This window comes from Suricata suricatta, chromosome 4, assembly GCF_006229205.1.
Source record: "Suricata suricatta isolate VVHF042 chromosome 4, meerkat_22Aug2017_6uvM2_HiC, whole genome shotgun sequence".
NCBI classification, from domain to species: domain Eukaryota; kingdom Metazoa; phylum Chordata; class Mammalia; order Carnivora; family Herpestidae; genus Suricata; species Suricata suricatta.
In genome coordinates this window covers 86,080,367-86,105,101 of record NC_043703.1, presented here as the reverse complement: position 1 = coordinate 86,105,101, position 24,735 = coordinate 86,080,367, and the positions used below count along the sequence as shown (strand labels likewise).

Sequence of the window (24,735 nt, the reverse complement as noted above, 5' to 3'; positions counted from 1 at the left end):
AGTCCTCACCGTGTGCGAGGTCCGGGGATGGGCTCGTTTCGTGTTGGATGGCACGGGTTCTGCAGCCAGACGGGGGTGGGCGTTCAAATCGCGAATCAACACACTCCCGTACTTCCCAGCCGTGTGACCCTGTCAGGTCACTTAACCTCTCTGTGCTTCAGTTCCATTATTAGAGAAACAAGCAAATCACGGTATTGAACTTAATGGGGTGATGGATGGGAGAATTAAATAAATTAATCTGGACAGGCCTATATTTTGGTAATAGACAAAGGTAGGGACTGTTAGCATTTTATAGAGAAGGAAACTCAGTAAACGGTGAAGGTAAGATTACCACCAAGTCAGTCTAATGCCAAAGTCCATTTCCTTGCTTTGTAAAGACAATGACCGTTGTACACTTTACTTAGGAGTGCATTGCTGCAAGTTCATCTGAAAGCGAAGTTAAATTTTTACATATCAACTAAAATAAAAGGTAGCAAACACCCAGAGATAAAGTGGCTGGGATGCAGTAGCAGAGAATCCTATGAATGTACCAGTTTCAAAACATTCTATTTTTGGTGGAAATCTGAGCTGTTTCCAGTAGTAAAATTGTATAGGTATCAACATAATTCTAAATCATTTACACTTTTTAACATCTGCTTATGGTAGTCCCTTTATCTGCCCATTAAGAGACATATTCTGCTCTAGATTCTCCACCTAAAATCTAATAGACCTGCTTCCAATTTATTATGGATGAAAGTAACTTGGACTAGCATCAGAATTTTTGTGGATATTTTGGTAAATGTTACATTGTGCAGTAGCCAAAGGATCGGTTGTCTACCCTGTCCTCCATTCCATCCACCTCCTTCTTTTTCCTCCTATTCAAAGCCATTTTTCTTTAAAAAGTCTATTTAATCTCCTCAGTGCACTCCACGCTGGCCTCCCATCCCACTCCAGCCGCCCTTTCCAGGATGCTCTCTTTCTATTGCTAGTCTAAGGGGAGTTCTGGTATTCTCTCCGAATGATTTCGTCTCCTGCCACGGCTCTGCCATCCTTTTATACTGCTGACTGGCCAACCTCTCTCACTTGCCCCCAGAATGATGTGTCCCATAGTCTTTGAGAGGCAGTATAGCAAGTCATTAAAAGATGGGCTCTTTCAAATGACTTCAAATGAATCGACATCTTGCTCTATCACCCACTAGCTGTGTCTGTAAAATAGGGACACTTGCATCTATCCCAGTAGCCTAGGAGAAGCACAGAGCAGACACGCCAGAGATGCATAGCACAGCCTCTTTTCTATCACATGCTCTGCGGGGGTTGGGGGGGGGGCAGGGCAAGCCTGGCAGCTGACTTCTTCCACCTGGGCTTTTGTTCTTGGCTGTTAGGGGCCACTTCTTCCTTTTGAGGCTCCGGTGGAGGTGGATATTTTCCTTTGCCAGTCCCAGCACATGATATGAAGAATAAGTGCTCAGTTCTTACTGTTCATTGCCAGCAGGATAAAGTCCAGGCTCCTTAACTCAATACACAGGTCCCTTGTAACCTGTCCCTGCCTTCCTATCCCTGTCTGTCCCACTGCATCAACCTCCCAGACTCCGCTGCAGCGAAACTGGCCTCTTAATGGTGCTATGGTCAGTGAACACCCGCACATACACCAGATAGATAATACAATTAGCATTTTGATTTATTTTCATCCTTGCTTTTTATCCCTCTGTTCATTCACCAAGCTACATGACAATAAGTTATATTTTGATTGAGAAATGGGAAGTATGCAGCAAATGCATAAGAATATATATACAATTAAAAGAATCACTAAAAAAAACAGCCTGTTAAAATCATTCAGGTGAAGTGAGGGAATAGTGCCAGCTCCCCAGAAGCTCTCCATATGCCTCTCTCCCCAAATCACAATACCCTGCCACCTCTCCTAGAGGTAATTACTATCTTGACATTTGTGATACACTTTTCTTTGCTTTTCTTTGTAGTTGGACTTCCTGTATATGCAACCCTCAGTGTTACAGATTCATCTTACCTATTTTGAACTTTACATAAATGACGTCATACTTTATTTTTTACATCTTTCTATGTTCAGTCAAAATTGTTTGTGAGAATCCTCATTTTGTTTGTAGATATATATGGCTGTATAGTATTATATTGTGTAGCTATGACCATTTATTCGACTATTGTCAGTGGGTGTTTTATTTTTTATTTTTTATTTGTTTATTTATTTTTTGTTGTTTATTTTGAGAGAGAGGTGTGGAATGGTCAGAGAGAGGGAGACAGAGGACCTGAAGCAAGCTCTGCACTATGAGCACAGAGCCCATTGTGGGGCTTGAACTCATGAACTGTGAGATCATGACCTGAGCTGAAGTCAGATGCTTAGCCGACTGAGCCACTCAGGTGCCCCATCGGTAGGTATTTTAATAGGTTTTATTATTAAGGTATGGTGAGGCCAGGTGATCAAGAGATGCCTGCCATTGAAAAGGTGTGGCCACTCAGGAAAGCAATATGGAGGTTCGCAAAAAATTAAAAATAGAACTACCCTCCGACCTAGCAATTGCACTACTAAGTATTTATCCAAAGGATACAGGTATGCTGTTTGAAAGGGGCACATGCACCCCAATGTTTATAGCAGCACCATCCACAATAGACAAAGTATGGAAAGAGCCCAAATGTCCATCGATGAATGAATGGATAAAGAAGATGTGGTGTATAAATACAATGGAGTATTACTTGGCAATTAAAAAGAATGAAATCTTGCCATTTGCAACTAAATGAATGGAACTAGAGGGTATTATGCTAAGTGAAATTAGTCCAGAGAAAGACAAATATCATATGACTTCACTCATATGGGGCCTGCAAGATACAAAACAGATAAACATAAAGGAAGAAAAAAATAATATAAAAACAGGGAGAGGGACAAAACATAAGAGACTCTTAAATATAGAGAACAAACAGAGGGTTGCTGGAGGGGTTTGTGGGGGGGATGGGCTAAATGGGCAATGGGCTTAAGGAATCTACTCCTGAAATCACTGTTGCACCATGGATGTAAATTATAGAAAGCAAAAAAGAAAAAGAAAAGGTAATTTATTCCACATGTAGGCCCCAAGAAAAGGGATCTTTGATCATGGGAACAGAAGCCAAAGGATAAATACTACTCATTTCCAGGTCACAGGTAGGCAATTCACTTTACACCCTTCCTCAAAAGGTATCCAGCAGGATTGAGCCCTAGTTGCTCACAGTGATAACAACTCAGTGACACAGCCTTAGCATGGTTTTCCTTACACGCTGGTCCAATCATTCTAGTCCTGCACTCCTGTTCTTCAGGACTACATCCCAAGGTAAACTACTGTGTGCCAAGTCCTCGTCTCAGTCCCTTTGGAGGAACCCAAGCTAAGGCACTGGTGCACACTCAAGAGTTTCTCTAGAGTATATTCCCCTTAGTAGGGTTGCTGGTTGTGGGGTAGACGTATGCTTCATTTTATTATATAATGTCAAACCGATTTCCAAAATGACAGTACCAATTTACATTGCTACTATCAATGTATGAGCATTCCTGTTGCTCCACATTCTCATCAACATAGATTATGGTTAGATTTTTGTTTTCTTGTCTTCCCCCACCCCCAGTCTCGTGGATGAGTAACGGTGTCTCATTTTTATTTTAATGATTAATGTGGTTGATTGATCACCTTTTCACACTTGTATTGACCAGTTGGATATCTTCTTTTGTGAAATGCCTGTTGATGTCTTTTACCAATTTTTATTGGGTTGCCTGTGGATTTTTCATATTGATTTGTAAAAATCTTTATTTTCTGTATTCCAGTGCTTTGGTATTGAAAAGTGCCGCAGATTGTTTTTGGGTAGTTGTTAATGCTAATGTTTTTATGTATCAACTTGACTGGGCTAAGGGATGCCCAGATGGCTGGTAAAATATCATTTTTAGGTGTGTCTGTGGGGGTGTTTCAGGAAGAGATTAGCATTTGAATCAGTAGATGAATAAAGAAGATTAATTTCATCAACAGGGATGGCATCACCCAGTCCTTGAGGGTCTGCGTAGAGCTGAGGCATCACCTTTCTGTTGGCGTTGGACATTTGCACTTTTGTTCTCAAGTTTTCAGATTCAGGCTGGGCCTTTACTCTGTTGGCACCCTTGGTTCACAGAACTCTGGGTTTGGACTGGGGCTACCCCACTGGCTTTCCTGGGCCTGCAATCGCAGATGGCAGATCATGGGACTTCTGTCTCCATAATCACATGAGCTGATCCATGTGGTTCTGTGGATCAGTAGGGTTTTCCTTTTTATTGGTGAGTAACATTCCCTTGAATGGATACACCATATTTGTTTATTCATTCAACAGTTGATGGTTACTTGGGTTGTTTCCATTTATTTATTTATTTATTTAGCTATTAGGAATAAAGCTATTAATAACATTCACATACAAGTCTACGTGGAAACACATGTTTTCACTTCTCTTGAGTAAATATTTAAGAGCAGGATTGCTGAGTTGTATGGTAACCATAGGTTTATCTTTATAATTGTTGAGCTTTCTTCCTCCTCCAAAGTGGCCATCCCATTTTGCATTCCCTCTGATGCTGCAATCCCCGTTGCTCTGCGTCTTTGGCAACACTTGGGGTTGGGTGGCTTTTTAATTTTAGCTATTCTACTCGCCGTGTAGTGGTACTTTATGTTAGTTTTAATTTACGTTTCCAATGGCTAACGATATTGAGCAGCTTTTTATGACACTTCTTTGGTGTGTAAAAATTTACTTTTTTAAAAATCTGGTTGTGTCTTCTTAGTGTTGAGTTGTGAGAGTTATTTTATATGTTCTCCATACCTGTCCTTTCTCAGGTGGGCGTTTTGCCATTATTTTCTCCCAGTTTGTGGCTTGTATTTTCATTTTTTAACCAGTATCTTTTGAAGAAAAAAACACTTAAAATTTTGCTAATGTCTAACTTATCAAATTTTTTCTCACATGGTTTGTGATCTCTGTATCATTTCTAAGAAATCTTTGTCTGGCCTAAGCTCATGAAAAATATCTTTGATGTTTTCCTCTAGAAGCCTAATAGTTTTATCTTACATTTAGGTCTATAATCCATAAAAGACATTTTCTATATATGAATGAGGCTCATTTTGCCTCTACAGAGATCAAATTGATCCATCACTATTTGTTCAAAAGACTCTCCCTTTTCCTGATGTACATGTTATTTTTGATTTAATGCTGTTTTTCTGAATACAATGAGACGTTATTCTTTTATGCAGTCTATGTTTATTTAGATTTACCCACATGTTCTCCGATCTCCTCACTTTTCATCTTCTTGTATCTCTATTGCCCATTTGTGATCATAGTCTTTCTTACTGCAGTGTATCCTTTAGAATTTCCTTTAATAAGGGTCTACTACTGGCAAATGCTCTTTTGTTTGTCTGAAATTGACTTCTGTTTCACTCGCAGAAAACATTCCTGCTGAGTATAGCGTTCTTAGTAGGCATGTTTTCAGCACATGAAGGCTTCCATCCCACTTGGGTTCCCATACTGCTGAGAGCCCGACTCCAGCCTCACGGCCACTCCTTTGAAGATGACTGTTCTCCTTCTCCTGTGGCTTAAAACTTTTCTCTGTGTCTTTGGTACACAGCCAGGTGTGGGATTCTTCCTCCCTCTGTTTTTTCCTTCCTTCTTTCCTGAGGAACATTCTGGACCTGCCCTCTGGTCTCTGACCTGTCTTTCATACTTTGTCTCTTTGTCTTTGTGCTGCCTTTTAGAGAATTGCGCTGTATGGAAGGTGTGTGTCCACCCCCTGCCCCCAATTCATATGTTTGGGGGTGACTATATTTGGGGATAGGGCCTCTAAGGAAATAATTAAAGCTAAATGAAGTTGTAAGGATGAGACACTGATCTGACAGAGTTAGCACCCTAATAAGGATACCGGAAAGGGGCATCTGGGTGTAGGTTAAGCATCTGACTCTTGGTTTCAGCTCAGGTCGTGATCTCATAGTTCATGAGATTGAGCCCTGTGTCAGGGTCTGCACTGACAGCCAGGAGCCAGCTTGGGAGTCTCTGTCTTCCTCTCTCTCTGCCCCTTCCCTGCTCTCACACACTCTCTCGTTCTCTCTCTTTCTCAGAAAGAGTTGGTTAAGTGTCCAACTTTAGCTCAGGTCATGATCTCATGGTTCATGGGTTTGAGCCCCATGTTGGGTTTTGTGCTGACAGCTCAGAGCCTGGAGCCTGCTTCAGATTCTGTGTCTCCCTCTCTCTCTGCCCCTCCCCTGCTTGTGCTCTGCCACTCTCAAAAATAAAAAATAAACATTAAAAAAAAAAAGACACCAGAGAACTTGCTTTCTCTCTGTGTATGTGCACCATGTGATGACCAGTGAGAAGGGGGTCTTCTGCAAGCCCGGGGAGAGGGCTCCCACCAGAAACCGAGTCAGCTGGAACCTTGAGCTTGGACTTTCCAGCCTCCAGAACTGAGAGAGGAAAATTTCTGTGCTTTAAGCCACCCTGCCTATGGTATATTTTATGGCAGCCCAACGAGATGAATACAATAAACATACTGAAATATTATCCTATTGATGGATATTAGTCTTGTCACTAATTATTGTCTGTTATAAAGTTTCTTTTTAAAAATATTTATTAATTTTGAGAGAGAGAAAGTGCAAGCAGGGGAGGGGGACAGAGAGAGAGGGAGAGAGAGAGAGAGAGAGAGAGAGAGAGAGAGAGAGAATCCCAAGCAGGCTCTTTGCTGTCAGCACAGAGCCCAACCCAAGTCTTGATCTCATGGTTTGTGAGATCATGACCTGAGCTGAAATTAGGAGTCAATCAACCAACTGGGCAACCCAGGCATCCCAAATAAAGCTTTTATAAGTACCTTTACACAAGTCGTTTTGTGAGTGTATGTTTTCTTTCTTTCGGGTAGATACCTAGTAATAAAATTGCTGCCTGATAGAGTAGGTATGTGCTTATACTGAACTGTATTATGGATTGAATGTTTGTGTCCCCCGTATGCTGACGCTCTAACCCCCATTGTGATGGTGTTTAGAGATCGGGCCTTTGGGAGGTAATAAGAGTTAGATTAGGACATGGCAGTGAGGCCCTGTGATGGGATTGATGGGCTTCTGAGAAGAGGAGGAGAGATATTCCTTCCTGTCTCACTGTGTCCATGCATCCAGGAAAGCTATGTAGGGGACATAGCAAGAAGACAGATGGCTGCAAGCCAGAGAGAGAGAGTCCTCACCAGGAACCAAGTCACCTGGCTTTGTGAGCTTGCATCTGTAGCCTCCAGAACTGTGAGACAATAAATGTCTGTGGTTTTAGCCAGGTTAGCCAGTTTAGCTAAATCTGTGGTTTTAGCCAGTTGATGATAGTTTGTTACAGCAGCCCAGGCAGACTGAAACATTGTCAAACTGTCTTCCGTTATGATGTTTACCATTTCATAGTCTTCCTAGCACTGTATGAGCACCACATGGGCACTCACCGGTGATGCAGGTGGTCACAGCACTTCCACAGAAGGAGCTATTCTGAACTGGAACTCAGTTACTTGGCTTAGTAACATTTTGCAGAGATTTTAGGCTCGTTTACTGTAAGCAGCTCGTAGCAAAGGACTCTTCCACCAGCTAACACTCTCAAGTTTGGTTGCAGGACACTGGCCTTTGGTATATTTACAAGAAGATTTGACTAGTAATGGGAGGGAACACACTGCGGATCTCCTGCTCGCCCATGACTTCCCACTCACAAATACTTTGCCAAGTACAATGAGAGGCCTGTAGTAAGAGGTAACAAAGCACAGTTTAAAGTTTAGAGCTAGGAATGTACAGAAGGAGCCTTCTTGGTCAGAAAAAAACCCCCCAAAAACCAAAGCTAGAAAAGATTAATGAGTCATGTCAAAAGAACACAGGAGGCAAAAGAGTCTTCCACTGGGAAAAGATGGAATAATTTAAGCATCAAAAAGAATAATGGTGGCGGTTATTTAGAAAACTAAACACACATATATTTACCATACTCCCAGCAATTGCTGTCCTGGGCATTTATCCCAGAGAACTAAGAACGTATGTCTCCCACAGAAACCAAATACATCATTGTTCTTAGCAACTTTTTTGTAACAGCCCAAACCGGAAGCAACCCAAATTTCTCTCAATATGTGAATGGTTAAACAAACAGGCACATCCATACCATGGAATACTGCTCAGAAATAAAAATTCAGGGGCGCCTGGATGGCTCAGTTGGTTAAGCGTCAGACTTCGGCTCAGGTCGTGATCTCTCGGTTCGTGGGTTCAAGCCTCGCATTGGGCTCTGTGCTGACAGCTCAGAGCCTGGAGCCTGCTTCAGATTCTGTGTCTCGCTCTCTCTCTGACCCTTCCTCTACTTACCCTCTGTCTCTTTCTCAAAAATAAATAAGCATTAAAAAAATTAAAAGAAATATAAATTGATACATGCAACAACTTGGGTGGATCTTATCGTATATTGAATATAAGATCACTTATATTAAGATCAGTCTTAAAAGGTCATACATTGTATGATTTCATTCATAGAACATTCTCAAAATGACAAAATTATAGGGGTGGGGAAGAAATTAGTGGTTGTTAAGGGTTAGTGATGGTGTGTGGGGGTGTGTAACTATAAGGGGGTAGCGTGAGGGACTCTGTGGTGATAGAAGCATTATGCATCTTGACTGCAGTGCTGGTTACACAAGTCTATATGTGAGAAAGTGGCCTAGAACTGTACACACATGCACCAATGTCTGTTTTGTGGTTGTAAAATGTCTGCTTTTAATGTCACACTATAATTGTGTAAGATGTAAGTGTTGGTAATGGGTACACAGGTCTCCTGAGTTAATAATAATTAAAAACAAAAACAAAAGACAAACCCTCAATAGTCATCACTGGAAGTTACCAGGGAATCTGATTTATTCTGATAATCTATTTTTCCTAAAGAAAAAATAATTTGAACATTTATCCTGCCTTTCCTTTTATATTTCAATTATATTTCAAGGTAACCAAATTGTTAGAAGGACAGATACCATATGTTTTCACTCATAGGTCTAACAGGAGAAACCTAATGCAGGACAATGGGAAAGGGAGGCGGGGGGAAGAGTTAGGGAGAGGGAGGGAGGCAAATCATGGGAGACTCCTGAATACTGAAAATGAACTGAGGACTGAAGAGGGAGGGGGGAAGGGGAAGGGGGGTGACAGTCATGGAGGAGGGCACTTGTGGGGAAGAGCACTGGGAAACCAACCTGACAATAAACTACATGAAAAGAAAAAACCAAAACCCCTGTTTCTGAATGTTGAGAGCGGTATGGACAATAGCCAAAAAGTGTCCATCAACTGATGAACAAATAAAAGATTATGTATCATACAAGGGAATATATTAAACCATTAAAAGAAATCAAATGCTATAAAAAAACCAAAAACAAGTAAGTTTATTTAAAAATGTGCAAAGGATCTGAACATTTTTCCAAGGACAATATGCAAGTGGCCAATAAGCACATGAAAAAATGCTCAACATTATTAGTCATTAGGGAAATGCAAATTAAAACCACAATCAGACACCAGCTCACACCCACTAGGATGCCTATAATTAAAAAGGCGAGTGATAGATATTGGTGAAAATGTAGAACTTTTACACATTTCTGATGGAAATATAAAATGGTGCAGCCATTTGGAAAATAGTTTGGCTGTTTTTGGAAAGGCTAAACATAGAGTTCCCTTATGAACCAGCAATTTCATTCCTAGGTATATATACCCAAGAGAAATAAAAAGGTGTCTACACAAAAACTTGTACATCAGTGTTCACAGAGGCGTTATTTACGTGGAAATTAAATTATTCATGTTTCCACTATGGGAAAACAACCTAAATGTTCCATCAAATGATGATGAGTGGATAAATGAAATGTGGTCTGTTCATACAACAGAATCTCATTTGTCAGTAAAAGGAATGGTTGCTAGGGCCTGGGAGAAAGGGAGAAGAGAGAGTGACAGCTTTCCCCTGACCCTGACACGCTCAGTGAATTTGTCACCTCCTGGGTGGGGGGTGAGGATGGGGTGGGAAGAAGGGTGAGTTTACTTCCTACTCACCCTTACCTGGAGTGTATAGCCCTTTGGCTGTTCCAATTTATGAGGTCTGCTATTAGACTTCCTACCCTGGCTGACTTCTGGTATTTGACTACTGATCTCTTCAAACCTGAAGTTCAAAGTCGTGTGGATTGGAAAAAGCAGCCTTGGTGCTTAGCTTGCTACACTAAATTCCACATTCTCTTAGATTCTGAACTGGAGATTTTTCCCTCCATCTTTTTGATGCTTTTAAGAAGCATTTTTTTTTTTATACCAACACATAGAGTTGTTTTCACCTGATCAATTAGTTCAAATAAACTAGCTTGCCAAGTTTCTGGACACCAATACTGATTTTAAATCCCTTAGTCATTTAAAATTCATGGCTGTTAACTTCACGAGGCTGCTGGGGCTGCGCATAGTGCTACCCAACTTCCCACCCTTCTGGCAGGCTCTCACACCTTCTTTGTTCCCACCTTCTTTAGATCCCTTTTCAAATTACTCCTTGTGAACCCTGTATGAAGTAACACCTGCCTCCCCATCATGGCTTCCCTTATTGGGTGTTATTTTTACTATTATACTTAGTAATCACTGCCTAAGATATTGTGCTTTTATTTGTTACCTAGTTCAGTGTTGGTTTTCTACCAGGATTATAAACTCCTGAGGAGCAGGGATTTGCCTGTTTAGGTCACTGATGATCCCCAATGCTTAAGGAATTCCTGGTTAAAAAAAAAAAAATATATATATATATATATATACATGACAAATATTTAATTTCAGAACACATTGCTATACATTTTAGATCAAACTTCTGCATTTGCAAGATCTGTCTGCTGCCAGATTGTTAGTGGGTTCCCAATTTCACATCATCGTGAGTGCAAATTTAGTGTTCCAAGACCCATGTGCTGTTTAATGTGCTTGTCTTTCTGCAAGCACCATATTGACAATGGTGATGTGCCCTGGGAAGATTTGTTTGTACAGGGTCTCATTATTATTTCTATTTCAAATTACTGTTTCAGAAAATACGATCGCCTCTGTGGCAGATGGCTGAGTGAGCCCTGCTGAGGCTCCTGAAGTCCAGCCCAGATCAGTGTAACCGTCCAAGCAGCCTGGTGACTGGTAAGGAATAATAAATACATTGTGGCTGTTTTAAGCCTTTAAGGATTAGTTAAGCATGCCGAAATGATCGTGAAGTGATAGATGGAGCAAGCAGAGAACAACCTTTGTCACTTGCTCTATGAATTATTTCTGGCTCCTGGATAAAAACCCAGGTTCAGGGAAGGGGCTAGAAGCAGTGGCTATTTATGCTTGCATTCACGTTCAAATAATTGACCACCAGTTGCTTTCAATCATAACAACTGTTGTGCATTGTTATGATTTCAAATCCACTTAAAATTTTTTTTGACGTTTATTTATTATGAGAAACAGAGAGACAGAGCATGAGCATGGAAGGGGCACAGAGAGAGCAAGACACAGAATCCGAAGCAGGCTCCAGGCTCTGAGCTGTCAGCACAGAGCCCAGCGTGGAGCTTGAACTTACAAACCCGAGATCATGACCTGAGCTGAAGTCGGACGCTTAACCAACCGAGCCCCCCAGGTGCCCCTCAAATCCACTTCTTTATGGTTTAAGTGCACCATCTAAGGGTGGTTTACTTTCGGGGAGGCCATGTCAGATAAACGTCACCCAAGTTGTCATGCTACTGAGTGCTTACAGATGTGACCTTTAATACCAAGAATTCGTGAAGACTTACTGAAAGTGTTTCGTCTGAGCAGGGGTACTCTTTGCTGATCTAAATAGCTCTTTGGAGACCTTGGGACATTAGCTCCTGCCGTGATGAGGCTGCTCCTTGCTGGCAGTGGCATAAACCGTGCAGCGGTGCCATGAAAGAGATCCCCTTGTCCATAAACACCGGCCCCGTGGCTCTGCAAGCACTGTGCTCCAGCAACAAGTCGCTTTCGATCTGTGCTGGCAGCTGGCCTTCAGCTCTTGGTTGGCGAAGCCGACTCTCCTGAGACCCAACTTACAGAAAGGTACACCTCAATTAAATCTGGACTTTTTTTTCTTTCATCTCCCCTTTGCCTGGAACAGTAGCGTCATTAATCTATCTGGTTTGGACTATATTATTTCTTATTGGCTTGTGAAGAGACATTATCCTGTATGCTATTGGCTTGTGACATATTATTATTATAAATTATAATTCCCACAGTGAACTTGCATTCAATAAATTATTGGCAAAGACAATCTCAGTCTCTGAGCATAATTTGCTGTGAATGAAACAAGAACCATTTCTGATTAGTAATTAAAGTGGCCAATCCAGTATAATCATCAAAATGTCAAACTTTATTAAGGATAAAAGCTTCTCCTCTGTCCTGGCTGAGAACTGTATTGGGTCTTGAGGGAGGTGGATGTGGGGAGATTCTCTCTTTTTGCTCAGTCTCCTGCCTCAGGTGGCCATCGAGGTGGATGGAGAGGGAGAAAAAACAGGGACGTACAAGGCAGGTGTGGTCCCATTGTCACATTGGTGCTCGTTGGCCCTGGTGGCTTTCCAAGCCATCTCACTTTCTCCTGACATCCTTCTGTGTGCCTCTTAGACATTCTCCCACCAGGAACCTCCCATGCCACCCCCAGTGTGTGTGCAATGTCTTCTGTTTTTAAAAGTGCATGTTCACGGTGCCTGGGTGGCTCAGTCGGTTAAGTGTCTGACTCAATTTCAGCTCAGGTCATGAGCTCACAGTTGGTTAGACTGAGTCCCATGTCAGGCTCTGTGCTGTTAGTGCAGGGTCTGTCAGCTTGGGATTCTCTCCCTCCCTCTCTCTCTGCCCTTTCCCCACTCATGCACTCTCTCTTTCTCTCAAAATAAAAGAAATAAACTTAAAGAATATATTTTCATACACAACATAAAGCAGAAAATTAAATCAAATCAAAAGCTCTGTGACACATTTTCACAAGGCGAACACACTTGAACAGCGGGTTGGTACACTATGAGGCGCCCAAAAGCCCCTTCCTCTCCTGTTTCTTACTACCCACCTTCATCCCCTACACTACCTAACTTCCAATCCCAGAGATAAGCAATTCAGGTTGTTGCCTTTGATGACCTGGTTGGCTTTTTCAAGGACTGAATATTCTCTGCTAGCTCTCAGCTAATCAGTTTACCCCAAAATGCGCAAACAAAATTCACTGTCCCCAGACTGATACATCTTGTTACTACCTTTGTTCCTTAACTCAGTTTCCAACTTGTCTACGTACATGTGAGCAAATGAATGATATGCAAGATCACTGAACAGTGAGCAAAGGAATATCTCTGAGTTATTCTTTGATAAACAATTACTCCCAGAGAGCTTAAGTAATGAGATAACATATTAAATGTAGTGGTAAAGGGCCCTGAAATATGATTGCTTCTTTAACTATAGAGATGCATAATTCTTAACAAATCTAGTGACACTGTTCTTATGTTTCATTAAAATCTCTAAGCATTTAGGGAAATTTAATTCATTTCTTATATAACATGAGATCAATAAACTATTCTCTATTATTTCCTCTTTACCAGAAATTATGTTAAGCATGAGTTGTTAAATTACTTTTAAATATTATAATTAGTTACATAAAAATTGTTCTGGTTCAACAGTGGATGATTTATTCTTAGTTTCAGCATTTCTTAGGATTCTGCAACAAAGAGAGAAATAAAAAGTGATTCAGAGCAGGGCATCACCGTTTGTTACGGACATTGTGGCATTCAAAATTCGACTCCACTTTAAGAATGTTCTTAATGGACCAATGCATAAGCCTAATGGTTGGTATCAAATTGTATTTTGTTCCTTACTGCCTCAGGAGATCTTTCCACAAGTTCTGGTTCAATCAGGGCACTACCAAGGGGAAGAAAAACGTTACCATTGGCCTTTTACTGGTTGTACCCATATGTGTTCTTCAAATTTTATCTTTTGCTAGAGATCTATCCATTTCTCTACTCACAAAATTTCCCAAACTTCTCTTCTGATACGTCCCCAGTAAAAATACTTGAAAAGCCCTGAAAAAAAGCAACAGAAGCAAAAAATATTCTCCAAATCAGTTTATATGATTCACCAAAATGAACTCCTTGAAACACATATAAACACAAAACAGACAATGCTACCTCTATTATGTACATAAAATCTTCTTTCTCATCAATACAAAAGCTTTAGCATTTAATATATTTTTAGAGTGAAAAATCTGTTTTCTCATGTCCTATTCTAATAAATCACTCTATGTATTAGCGTTGCTTTCCCTGAAAAAAATATTTTCAGAGCTTTAGGGTACATCTGATACATGAATTACAAATTTTTGTCCATCTTTTAGGGTTACCACGGCCTCTTGTCCCACAGGAAGGCTGAGTGTGAGGGTGCTTTCGGTGGCCTTGTCCTCCAACAATACCTGGATGAGCTGCAAGGGGGAAACAGTTACAAGGAAAAGATAAAAAGAGAAGTTACATGAATTCCTGTTGCAGGACCCACTATTGGATTCTTCTACCATGGCCTCACCCCGCCTAGCCAGAAGCTTCTGCATTTATTTGTTCCTACTACTGGGGATCCCGATTCCTCTGAGGCATGCTCGGGGCCTGGTGAGGACTCCGGAGAGGGCATCTCAACCATGGGATGGTGCAAGAGAGGGGCCACGGAGGGTGAGGCAGGTGGGCTGTCTTTAGGAAAAGGAATGGGCCTGCCGTTGTGACCACCTGAGCTCAAGCCAACACTCTTCCATGAAGGACACGGGAGAGCATGGATCTGCTGTGAAAATCAGGAAGAAACACCTGAAATGCCCGTGGGGCTCCATGTGGCGGTAGTGCTCATCACTTTGGCTGCTTTCCAGATGGAGACCAATCCCTGTATTCTTGGCTCAAATTCCCACATAGATCCTCCCTCCACCATTTACCAAGCATGCCAGTAGATAAGGAAGGTGGGGGTGGGGTTGGGGGGAGCCATGAAAACAGTCATTGGTTAATTTATCACTCAGCTGGGTAGTAAGAGATTTGAGAGATTCACAGATTCTGATGTTAGCTTAAGTGCCTGCCCTCAGCTAATACATCTAACTTCACTGAGCGTGTCTTCTTATCGGAGAAACAAGGATAATATGCTTTCCTTCCCTTAGCTCCAATGGTCCTTGGGAGATGAGCAAATCCTTGGACATGATTACTTTCAAACTGACAGAGATGTATTTTCTTGGTCTGGTTTCATGGATAACACCCCAAACCCCCATAAGTCAATGTATTTTGACAGAGACGGGCACATGACCACTTCAGATGCAAGGTTAATGAAAGCATTTCTTGCTCTTCCTCCCTAAATTTGACAATAACCATCACTACCCAACCAGAAGATGTTTTTCTTCTCTCTCAAAAAAAATTGCCTTTACCTCTGCCCTAAAGCTAAAGAGTTGCTTGTTCTTAAATATTTTTGCTATGCTTTAATCCTTGAGTACATGCCCTAAAGTGAAAACTGTGTAGTATGTTTTTTTTTAAAAAAGAATATTTCTTATTTAACATCGGTATAATTTTTTTTTTTTACTTTATTCTTAAACGTTCCTTGGCAGCTTCCTAGTTTGAACGTTGCTGGAATGTGGACGAGCGGCAGATGGATATGGCAGTCCGGAATACTGACTTCGGTTGTTTCATAGGTGCAGGGTGGCACTAAATTGTTCAAAGAGCGAGGCTGCCACAGATGTGCCGCTGAATGGGGCGTTAACTCATGGCAGATGAATGCAGATGAGACACAGAGGGTGCGTTTTTTTGTTGATGATGAGTGCAAATGCTGAATAATGAATGCTGTAAAAATTAGGTGAGCGTAACTTTTTGGTGTTAGAGTGTTTAAGTCATTATAGCTAATTCAGCAGGCATGCACAAACAGAGGCAGGTTTAATTAATCTCTAATGCATAGTACCTTGGATTATCTGACATTCATCTGCCTGTATTGCTTTATTGTGTAGTTCAATTAAGCATTTATGTCATTCTCTATTGTTTCCACCAGTTAAATATAGGTCAGGCCCCACTGCAATGAACTTCAGAGTTGCCAGGGGACTGGGTGGGGTGTCGGGAAAGGTGCTCAAATTAGGAGGTTTCATTGGAAAATTAATAATGATGGCTAATGGTTATGGGTACTTAAGTATGTTCCAAGAATTTTACAATGATTGACTTATTTAAGCTTCATAACAGCTCTATGGAATTAGATAGTATTATTCCCATTTTATAGATAAAGAAACTGAGGAACAGATAAATTAAGCGATTTGCCAAAGGTTCTCAGTTAAGAAGTGGAAGACGGGGAATTTGAATCCCGTCTAGGAAGTTATGTACTAGACTTCCCACTTAATGTTCCCAAATCATCAGAGTTGAATGGATGTCTAATTTATTTCTGTCACTGCTTTTGGAATTAGAGCACATGGTAGCACCTCCTGGGGGGAGAGAGGGTGCTAGGAAGGGACAGTTTTGCAAGGAGATCTATGAAGGTTTGAATCCCTGCTCTGTCAGTTACTAGCAAGGTGACCTTGGGAACGTTACTCAACCCTTCATGAGCCTCAATTATGCAATCTGTGAACCGGGAACAATGATGGCACATCTTGTTGTGTTGCTGAAACGATGCATTTACATGCCCAGTACAAAGTTTACTCCTGGTTACCTTGACGACCAAGAGGCATGTCAAACTGTCCTCAGTCCTAGTTCTCTCCCCAGCCAGTGAGTGGAGAGATGTGCACATTTGGAGCTGAATATCCTGCACAATTCCTTGTCTTGTTAGGACTCCATAGAATGTTCCAGAGTGTACTCAGGTGAGTTTCCCACTGGGAAGCCCTTGCAGGGCCCTGTTGCCAGGACAGGGCATATCGTCCAGAGATCAGGGTGCAGGGAGAGACATTCTCCTGGGCACAGCCTGCCCAACCGGTCCCTTCTTCAGCTCTAACTGGGCCTTCTCTCTGCCAGCAGCCCTGAAATACCAGCTTGTGAGGGACGCTCTAACTGTCCCCAGTGGCTCCTCTCCTAACGGGGCCCAGCTCTCCTTGCCTCCACCATTGGGTCCCTGATTTGAGGCCAGTATGTCACTATTTCATGCCTATGTGTCATGTCCGCTTCACATACACACTCACAGCGGAGATTTCTTATTTATAGACACACCTCTGAACCTACTCCAGCGTCAAAGGCAGCTGGATATATGAAGTTACTATTGCAAGATAAGAAAACAAAGACCAAAAACAGAGAATTTGTAAACCTGACATGCATTTCTTTTGCTCCACCTCATATTATTTTTGTCTAGTACCACATTCTGTCTGAGTAGTGCTCAGTAACAGGGTCTCTGCACTCTGGGGTATCTGGAATGGGGGTTTATTCAGGAAGAAAAGGGCCCTGGAAGGTTCGGGTTATTGTGAGGACTGGAGGACATTGAACAGGTTTAGGCTGTGACTCATTCCCACGGTCAAGACCACTGTTAACTCAGGTGAAGGAAAATGCCCCCTGCCTGGATCTCCTACTCAGCTCAACTCCTCATCTTCTCAAAAGAGGAAGGCACTTGGTGCAAAAGAAATACTATGCAAAGTGGTTAAACGTCCAAACATGTGTATAGAAGTTTTAGGAATTAGCACTGAGACAATGTTTCACACCAGGCACCCTCCGTTTCCCCAGGCAATGCAGGAGTTTCAGTTGCTTGCTACGGCAGTCTGGCTCCTCTTTCTGGCACTTAAGGTCCCCTCTCTGTGTCCTATTCTCTCTGGAGCACCGACCACCTTCCTCTAATCTGGTGGTGTGGGAGAAGAACAGACTGGACATCAGGCAGGCCATGCCTCCAATCTCCATTCCACTATTTACTTGCTGTGTGACTTCCTGCAAGTCACTGAGCTTCTCTGAGCCTCAGTCATCTCAGCCATGGCAGGAAAATGATAAAGGCAGATACTCTGTAGGGCTGTCTGGCTTGGAGATAAAGTACACCAAGCTTGTGTAGTAAGTGTTAGATAAAAAGCAATTCTTATTTTCATTTCTTTCAAGACGTACCCTAATTCCATCTTTTCAAAATCCCAGATGCCAGAGGTGTTTTCAGGGTTTGCCTCTGAGTTTAGTTAGCTCAGTTGGCCTAACTGCTAAGGAAAACAAAGGCAAGAGAAATGTAGCTTAAGCCAAATCTTACAGCTTGCAGTCCATGGACAGATACCTGAAACAGGCAGAGTGTGACCTTTCTCAAGGAAGTTATGGCCGCCTTAGTGTTTATGTTTTACCGCAGACTAAAAGTAACCTTATCTTAACAGCAGCTAGCCTCTTAAGGTCCTGAGAGCCTTGCTTCAAAATTCCTGAGACTTACCATATCGGTAACCTCCACTAATGAAAAAGTATATAATCGGTCGCTCTTTCCGATGCCAGTGCAGCTCTCTCTGCCCACGGGTCCTGTCCCATGCTATCATAAAATCACCTTTTTGCACCAAAGACATCTCAGGAATTCTTTCTTCCAAATTTCATCACAACCATGCCTGGTAAGCTCTGGCAAGGCAAGACCCAAGCCATCCAAATATTGCACACCTCTAAGTGTGCCTGGTACATATTGATGCACCACGGACCAGTGATTAACAGCTAAACTACTGTAACCGCCCCTGGCAAAAATCTCTTGAAGCAAAGAGGAGTCTAGAATCGTGTATCATTGTTTGGACGGAGTGATCTTTGTGGGTTTCCGGACCATGTGGTAGTTCTTACTCCCCTTGCCACGACCCCCCACGCCCGCCGTGTCTGTACCTTATCACCCGTGGCAGTGTCCACCAGGAAGCCCAGCACCCTGAGGAACACACTGTTCACACCCACGGGACATCGGCTCTGGCCTATGTGTTTCAGCGTCACCCGGGGTGGAGCCACACATGAGCTGTCATACTCCTGAGCTGGAGAAGAATCTGGAGGGTGGAAAGGTGCCTGGTCTAGCTGGACAAGAGACTGGTCATCTGGGAGCATTTCCTTGAGATTTCCCACATCATCGTCATCCTCTTCCTCTTCTATGCATGACTGAAGTATATGAATCACATATTCCAGAAGCAGCAAATGAAACAGATGCCAGGAGCCTACATGGAAATAACAAGCCCAAATGAATAATTAGATAGACAGGTAGACAAATAAACAGATCACTGTGGAACTACCAACTTTTCTGGGGTTTTCAACTCCTGTGTACTGGGACCTTGTCACTCCTAGAGCAGATCCTCAGGGCCCCTGGGCAGGCATTCCATCCCCACGAACCCCAGCCAAGGGAACTTTGGTCAGAAAGCACAGACAGCTCAATAGCCTGAGCCATGAAGGGGAACTTAAAAGCCATCCAGTGTGAGGTGGGAGAAAAGCAAATTCCACAGAGGAAGAGATTTCGCTCCCAGAGCTGGAGAAAGTGCCCCTCGGTCCCCCGTGGTTGGCACACGGGGCCGTAAGGGACAGGCTGGGAGATGCAGAGGCAGAGTGCAGAAGGGAGCCAGCTGCCCTCGGGAGGCTGGAAGGGCTGGAAACGCAGCTTTGCCTTCTCCCCCTTGTAGTCTGTGTGGCTGCATCTCCGGTGAGGGAAGTGGGGGAGGGAAGCTGCTGGCATTCTCTCACGTGGGCCTGCAAGGAATGCCCTCAGGGAGACTGGTAGGGGAGACAGGAGGGCATGTGCCTCAGCTGAACTCTCCAAATCCCAAGGCCTTTGGTCTTCCAGAAGAGAAAAAGATAATTAACGTTTGGCTGAAAAGCAGGACAAGGTGGGGGAGGGGGCCATCTGGCTTGTTGCTAGCATTGAAGGACAACTTCTTTAATGAAGGTAAAACCATGACTCTTTAAACAGATATAACATGAGTGTGTGTCAAAGAGCTCACGTGTCATTTATTAAAGAGGAAGTTAGTGAAACATTGCAACTGGCTCAAAAGAGAATTGAAAGCATTGACCATATATGGACAGGGAAGAATTTACACAAATTCAACAGACCTGTTCTCAGGGCAGTTATCAAAGGCATCCCCCTGGCACAGCTAGTTTGCATTTCCCTGAAGGAGGGTCATTTGCATTATCATCAGTTGCATACAATTCATAGAGTTGTAAAACAACTCAAACACAATGAAAGACAGAGATAACGCAGACCTGTGTGCTCAACCCTTCACCTGTTTCAATGCCTTTTGTCCATTTCAAGCAAACTTCTGTCCATATCAAAGCCGTATACAACGTTTGCTTTTCCTTGATGGATCTGGGTGAGATGGGATGGCTTGACAGGGTCTGGAACAAACCTGACCAACACCCTCTGGCCCACATAACCACACGAAGAGGAAAAACTGGCGTAAATACTTTCTTGGGCTTCATACGGGGATCCAGAGAAGGTGCATGGGGGAGGGGACGGCAGCTTCAGGGCTGGGTTTCACTCCTGCACCTTCACTTTGCGCTGGGAGAACATTAGCACAAAGCAGAGTCACATGGACTTCAGTAAAGGGGAAATCTCATTCCCAGTGCATGTCATCTACAGGGCAGCAGCCAGCAGCCTCCCTCCAGAGCGTTGGCAACACTGATCTACCACAGAGCACGTCTCCTTGTCCTGGTGCCACCCACTCGCCCCGAGGACACCTGGCAGCTCTCTGGAGCAGGGATTCTTCACCCTGATTGGTGTGCAAACTCAGAGGGCTGTATGCCCAGTGCCCTGGAAGGTGCTTGTGACTTTGTAGGGACACAATAAATAGCCCTTGGAGTGAATGATTCTTTCCATGGGGCTGGAGGGCTCAGTGGTGAACTTCCCTTCTGGCAGCTCTCCTAAGCTCCATCTTTGCCACAGATGGGACAGACGTGACCTTCTCTGACAGAGAAAGACCACCCATTTGGCCAGAAAGTTTGCAATGGATGCTATTTCACTTCTTTTCCACAATCTGCATACAATGATGACTCTATCAATTGTTATTCATGCAATTTAAACATGGGTACCCCAAAGAACCCATTTTTTTCTATCTCAGTCAGCTCCCTGGGTGCTTTCCTCAACATGTTCCAAGTACACAATTCAAAAACAAAGGTGGGGCACCTGGATGGCTTAGTTAAGCATCTGACTATTGATCTAAGGGTTGTGAGTTCAAGCCCCATGTTGGGCTCTGTGTTCAGCCTGAAACCTACTTAAAACAAAACAAACAAAAAATGAGGGGAAGCTTCTGGGGCACCCAACTATGATGGAATGGGACAGGGAAGCATGGTCTAATTGTTGGATGGACTATCATGTTGCCATTAAAAAATTATTGTTATGGCTTTGTATGACTTTTTGTGTCTATCTCGTAGTTTACTTTAACAGGTGAAAAGGAGGTGACTGGATTCTATGTGGGACACGAGGAATTCTTACCCTACGATAACATTTTTAAAGGGTAGAATACAAAATGTTTTGTATTGTCTGACTTACCAAAACTGTCCCTGTGGCAGAGGGTCATGACTTTGCTCACGGTGGTAAGAAGGAAATTCCATCTTAGCTGGAAGCTGGCGGCCAACTTGATAAACTCTTCTTTGTTTCTGCTTGGCTATGACATTTTTGTGAGGAAAAAAATGCTGGGGTTTATGACTCAATCAAGAAGACAATGTTTTCAAATGCACACAGTTGTCATGCACAGACGTTCCCAGGAGAAAAGGAGAAAAGGAGAAAAGGAAGAAGCAATGAAGAAAAAGCAATGAAGAAAAGGAAGAAAAGGAAGAAGCAATGAAAAGGCAGGCAGGGAGGCAGAGGCACATAGGCCCATATCTGCTCTTGCGTCGTCTCCCATGGAGACGCTTCCAGGGCAGAGCCCTTTGAAGTCGGTGGAGAGACTGAAAGAGGTGGGAGACTGGCCTACATTTTTTGTTTTAACCCCATGAAAGAAGTCACTTGTGAAGCCAGACAGCAAAATCCTGCAGCGGCCGCCTCGTAGAAGCTGCCTGGTGGTAGCCATTGAGACATGGCGGCTGTTTTATCATTGCCAAGTCGGATCGTGTGAAAAAGTGGCACTCCCATGATAATGAAAGTGACAGCACTGATTTTGGAAAGCACAAAGCCGGCCACTGCGACATGTGAATGACCCGAGGACTGGCAGGGCCCACCGTGGGACCAGCAGAGCCAAGGCCAGTGCAAGCCTGCATAGCACTTCACCGGGTGAGATGCCTCCACGGGCAGGCCGAGGAACTATCCAGACTGGGAGCTGCCGTGGGCCACACTTGCAGTGAATTACACACCCGTGGGATCATATGAAGCTCGCATGTGTCTATTGGAATGAACGCCTTGAAGCCTCCTAAGTCTCCTCCTATCCACGGACCACCCACCGGCTTGGCCACACATCTCTGAGGAGGAGATGCTGAGATTGTCTAGGAATGAAGGAACCCCCTTTCTCATCACTGCTGCCCTCCTTCCTCTGCCCTCCCCAGGAGAGCCTCGGGCTCTGGGAACATATGAACCCTGCTCCCCCCACCCCTGTGGCTTCTGGTTCCCTCCTCCCCAGCCAGTGTTTCTGATCATCTAAAATGGGGCTCCTGGGAGCAGCCCTGCTCCACAGACACAAAGATACTTTTTAAAAGCATCAAGAGAAGTAGGTGCGGTGATTAGCACTCAGCGTAGACCTGTAGACGTAAACCCTCATACTACGGAATATTCCTCCAACGCTATGCCACCCACACGGCACCTCAGGCTCCCATGTTCAGAGATTGCTCCTGGGCCCGACTGCACAAGAACGGGGAGAAGGAACACGTGATGCAGCTGAACATCTCCCTCCCCGGCGAGCTGCCAGATGCTAGCCACCAAGCGTTAGTCATCTCCCACATGCCCAAGGGCTTACATTTTAATAGTCTGAGTATTTTATTGACAATAGTCTGTTTTTTATCAGCCAAGCTGCTTTACAAAAACAAGCCCTTCAAAGGCACGCAGTTACAAAAACACCATTTTTCTCACATGCCTCAGTGGTGGAGGCTGAAGATACCGTGGTGGAGTCTTGGGAAACACAGTGTGTTACATGGTCTAAAATAGGATGAGCCTCTCCGGCTGCTCTGAGGCAGGTCTGGTGTTACTGGTCTCAGAGGGCTCATCTTGGTTAAAGTCAGAAATGGAGTGAATACCCAGAACAAGGAACAGAGGCTTGAATACTTCTGTGGGTGAAGCTTTCACGTGAATAAATGTCACCGCAGCATCACAGCCCTAAACCCGTTTCCCATGTTACAAATAAGCTTTGCCAAAGACCAACGGGGAGGGATAAAAGCCATACAGAATTTGGGATGGTTGTCACCCAGATGCAAAGAATGGAAACAGACACCTGGTAAGGGTTGGGACTGAGTTTCAACTCAGTCTGAAAAATTTTCTGGTTCATCTCTATGAGGTGTGAGCCCTGCAGTCTTTGTGACCCCAGGTTTGTCTGTGGACAGGCATTTGGACAAGAACAGGCAGGGTGGGAAAGGGGAGAGAAAGGCATATGACGAGAGGCTTAAACAGAGAAAGCCCAAAGCCATGTTCACGATACAGGCCCTCTAAGTCTGCTCCAGAGACGTCTACTTCTTCTTCCCTAGACAGATCCTCCTTGCTCCGTATGCTTGTTCTGCTCGGGTCTCTCGTGCAGACATTGTTCATCCTGTTCACCTTCCACATCCCAGTTTAAATCCCAACTCCTTCGTCAAGGCCTTTCCTGACCTCCTCAGACTTCCAGGACAATGCCTCAAGCGGGCGCAGCTCTGGGCTGCCTTGTTTGGCTCTCAGTTTTAAATGCGCATCCCCAAGCTCCTCACCCACCACACACCATGGGCCACCAGGATAAGGGCGCTGTGGCTTTCTTGGCCAGCGTTCTCCAGTCTCACAGGGTGACTGTGGAGGCAGATGGTGATGACAATCAAGCCAGAGGACCCTCCCTCTTCCAGTAATGCCCAAGTTTCATGTTAACTCATCCATATCCAAAACAATTTGTCTTTCATTTTATGAAACCAAGCCTGACACCTTACTGGGATGGTTTCACCAATAGCCCAGAAAAGCACCATTCTCCCCAAACAGACAAAATTGCCCCTCCTTCTAGACACTCCTGCTTGGTGCACACATACACTCATCCAGGCTCACCTGCGCACACACTCTCTCACCTGTATACCCGTCCTCACCCCCCACATGCTCACTGGCACACACTCTCACCCGTGCTCACTCACACACACATGCTCACCTGCACACACACCTGTGCCCACACGTGCTCACCCAGGTGCACAAGCTTACCCCCCCCCACACACACACCTGCCAGCCTCTGATTCCTGCCTTGCTACAGCGGTGAGACACCACTTCCCTGTCTTTAATATCGGCAGGAGCATCGACACATTTCTGGCCAGAGAAAACTCTTTCATTTCATCAGGTCACGGGCACTGGTGCTAAAATGCTGCTGGAATGATCAACACCCCCTTCTTTCCTTTCAAAAAATATCATGGTACAAAACATGAACATAAAGGAAGGGAAGCAAAAATAATATAAAAACGGAGGGGGACAAAAAATAAGAGACTCTTAAGTATAGAGAACAAACTGAGGGTTGCTGGAGGGGTTGTGGGTGAGGGGACGGGCTCCATGGGTGAGGGGCATGAAGGAAGCACTGGGTCTTCTCCAGAGGGGAGGAGTCACTGGCATCTACTCCCGGACTCCTTATTGCACTATATGCTAAGTAACTTGGATGTCAATTAAAAAAAATTTTTTTTAAATCATGGTTTTGTGAGATACCACCTCATGCCAGTCAGAGTGGCTAAAATGAACAAATCAAGAGACTATAGATGCTGGCGAGGGTGTGGAGAGA

The 24,735-nt window shown here is 43.8% G+C and overlaps 2 protein-coding genes across 2 annotated transcripts in view; both read right to left on the bottom strand.

Annotated features, from left to right (window-relative positions):
- CREG2 (cellular repressor of E1A stimulated genes 2) overlaps nucleotides 1-13,041 on the bottom strand; it is a 51,962-nt gene extending 38,921 nt beyond the window's left edge. Inside the window, exons 1-3 of the mRNA XM_029938496.1 lie at nucleotides 13,036-13,041; nucleotides 11,818-12,016; nucleotides 10-59 (exon numbers count right to left, since the gene is read on the bottom strand). Coding sequence (XP_029794356.1) covers nucleotides 10-59; nucleotides 11,818-12,016; nucleotides 13,036-13,041 — 255 coding nt within the window. The remainder of the gene's footprint in view (nucleotides 1-9; nucleotides 60-11,817; nucleotides 12,017-13,035) is intronic.
- A 1,018-nt stretch (nucleotides 13,042-14,059) lies between these two features.
- RFX8 (RFX family member 8, lacking RFX DNA binding domain) overlaps nucleotides 14,060-24,735 on the bottom strand; it is a 57,169-nt gene continuing 46,493 nt past the window's right edge. The window contains exons 13-16 of the mRNA XM_029938495.1: nucleotides 21,828-22,000; nucleotides 21,372-21,486; nucleotides 18,737-19,053; nucleotides 14,060-14,424 (exon numbers count right to left, since the gene is read on the bottom strand). Coding sequence (XP_029794355.1) covers nucleotides 14,293-14,424; nucleotides 18,737-19,053; nucleotides 21,372-21,486; nucleotides 21,828-22,000 — 737 coding nt within the window. The 3' untranslated portion in view covers nucleotides 14,060-14,292. The remainder of the gene's footprint in view (nucleotides 14,425-18,736; nucleotides 19,054-21,371; nucleotides 21,487-21,827; nucleotides 22,001-24,735) is intronic.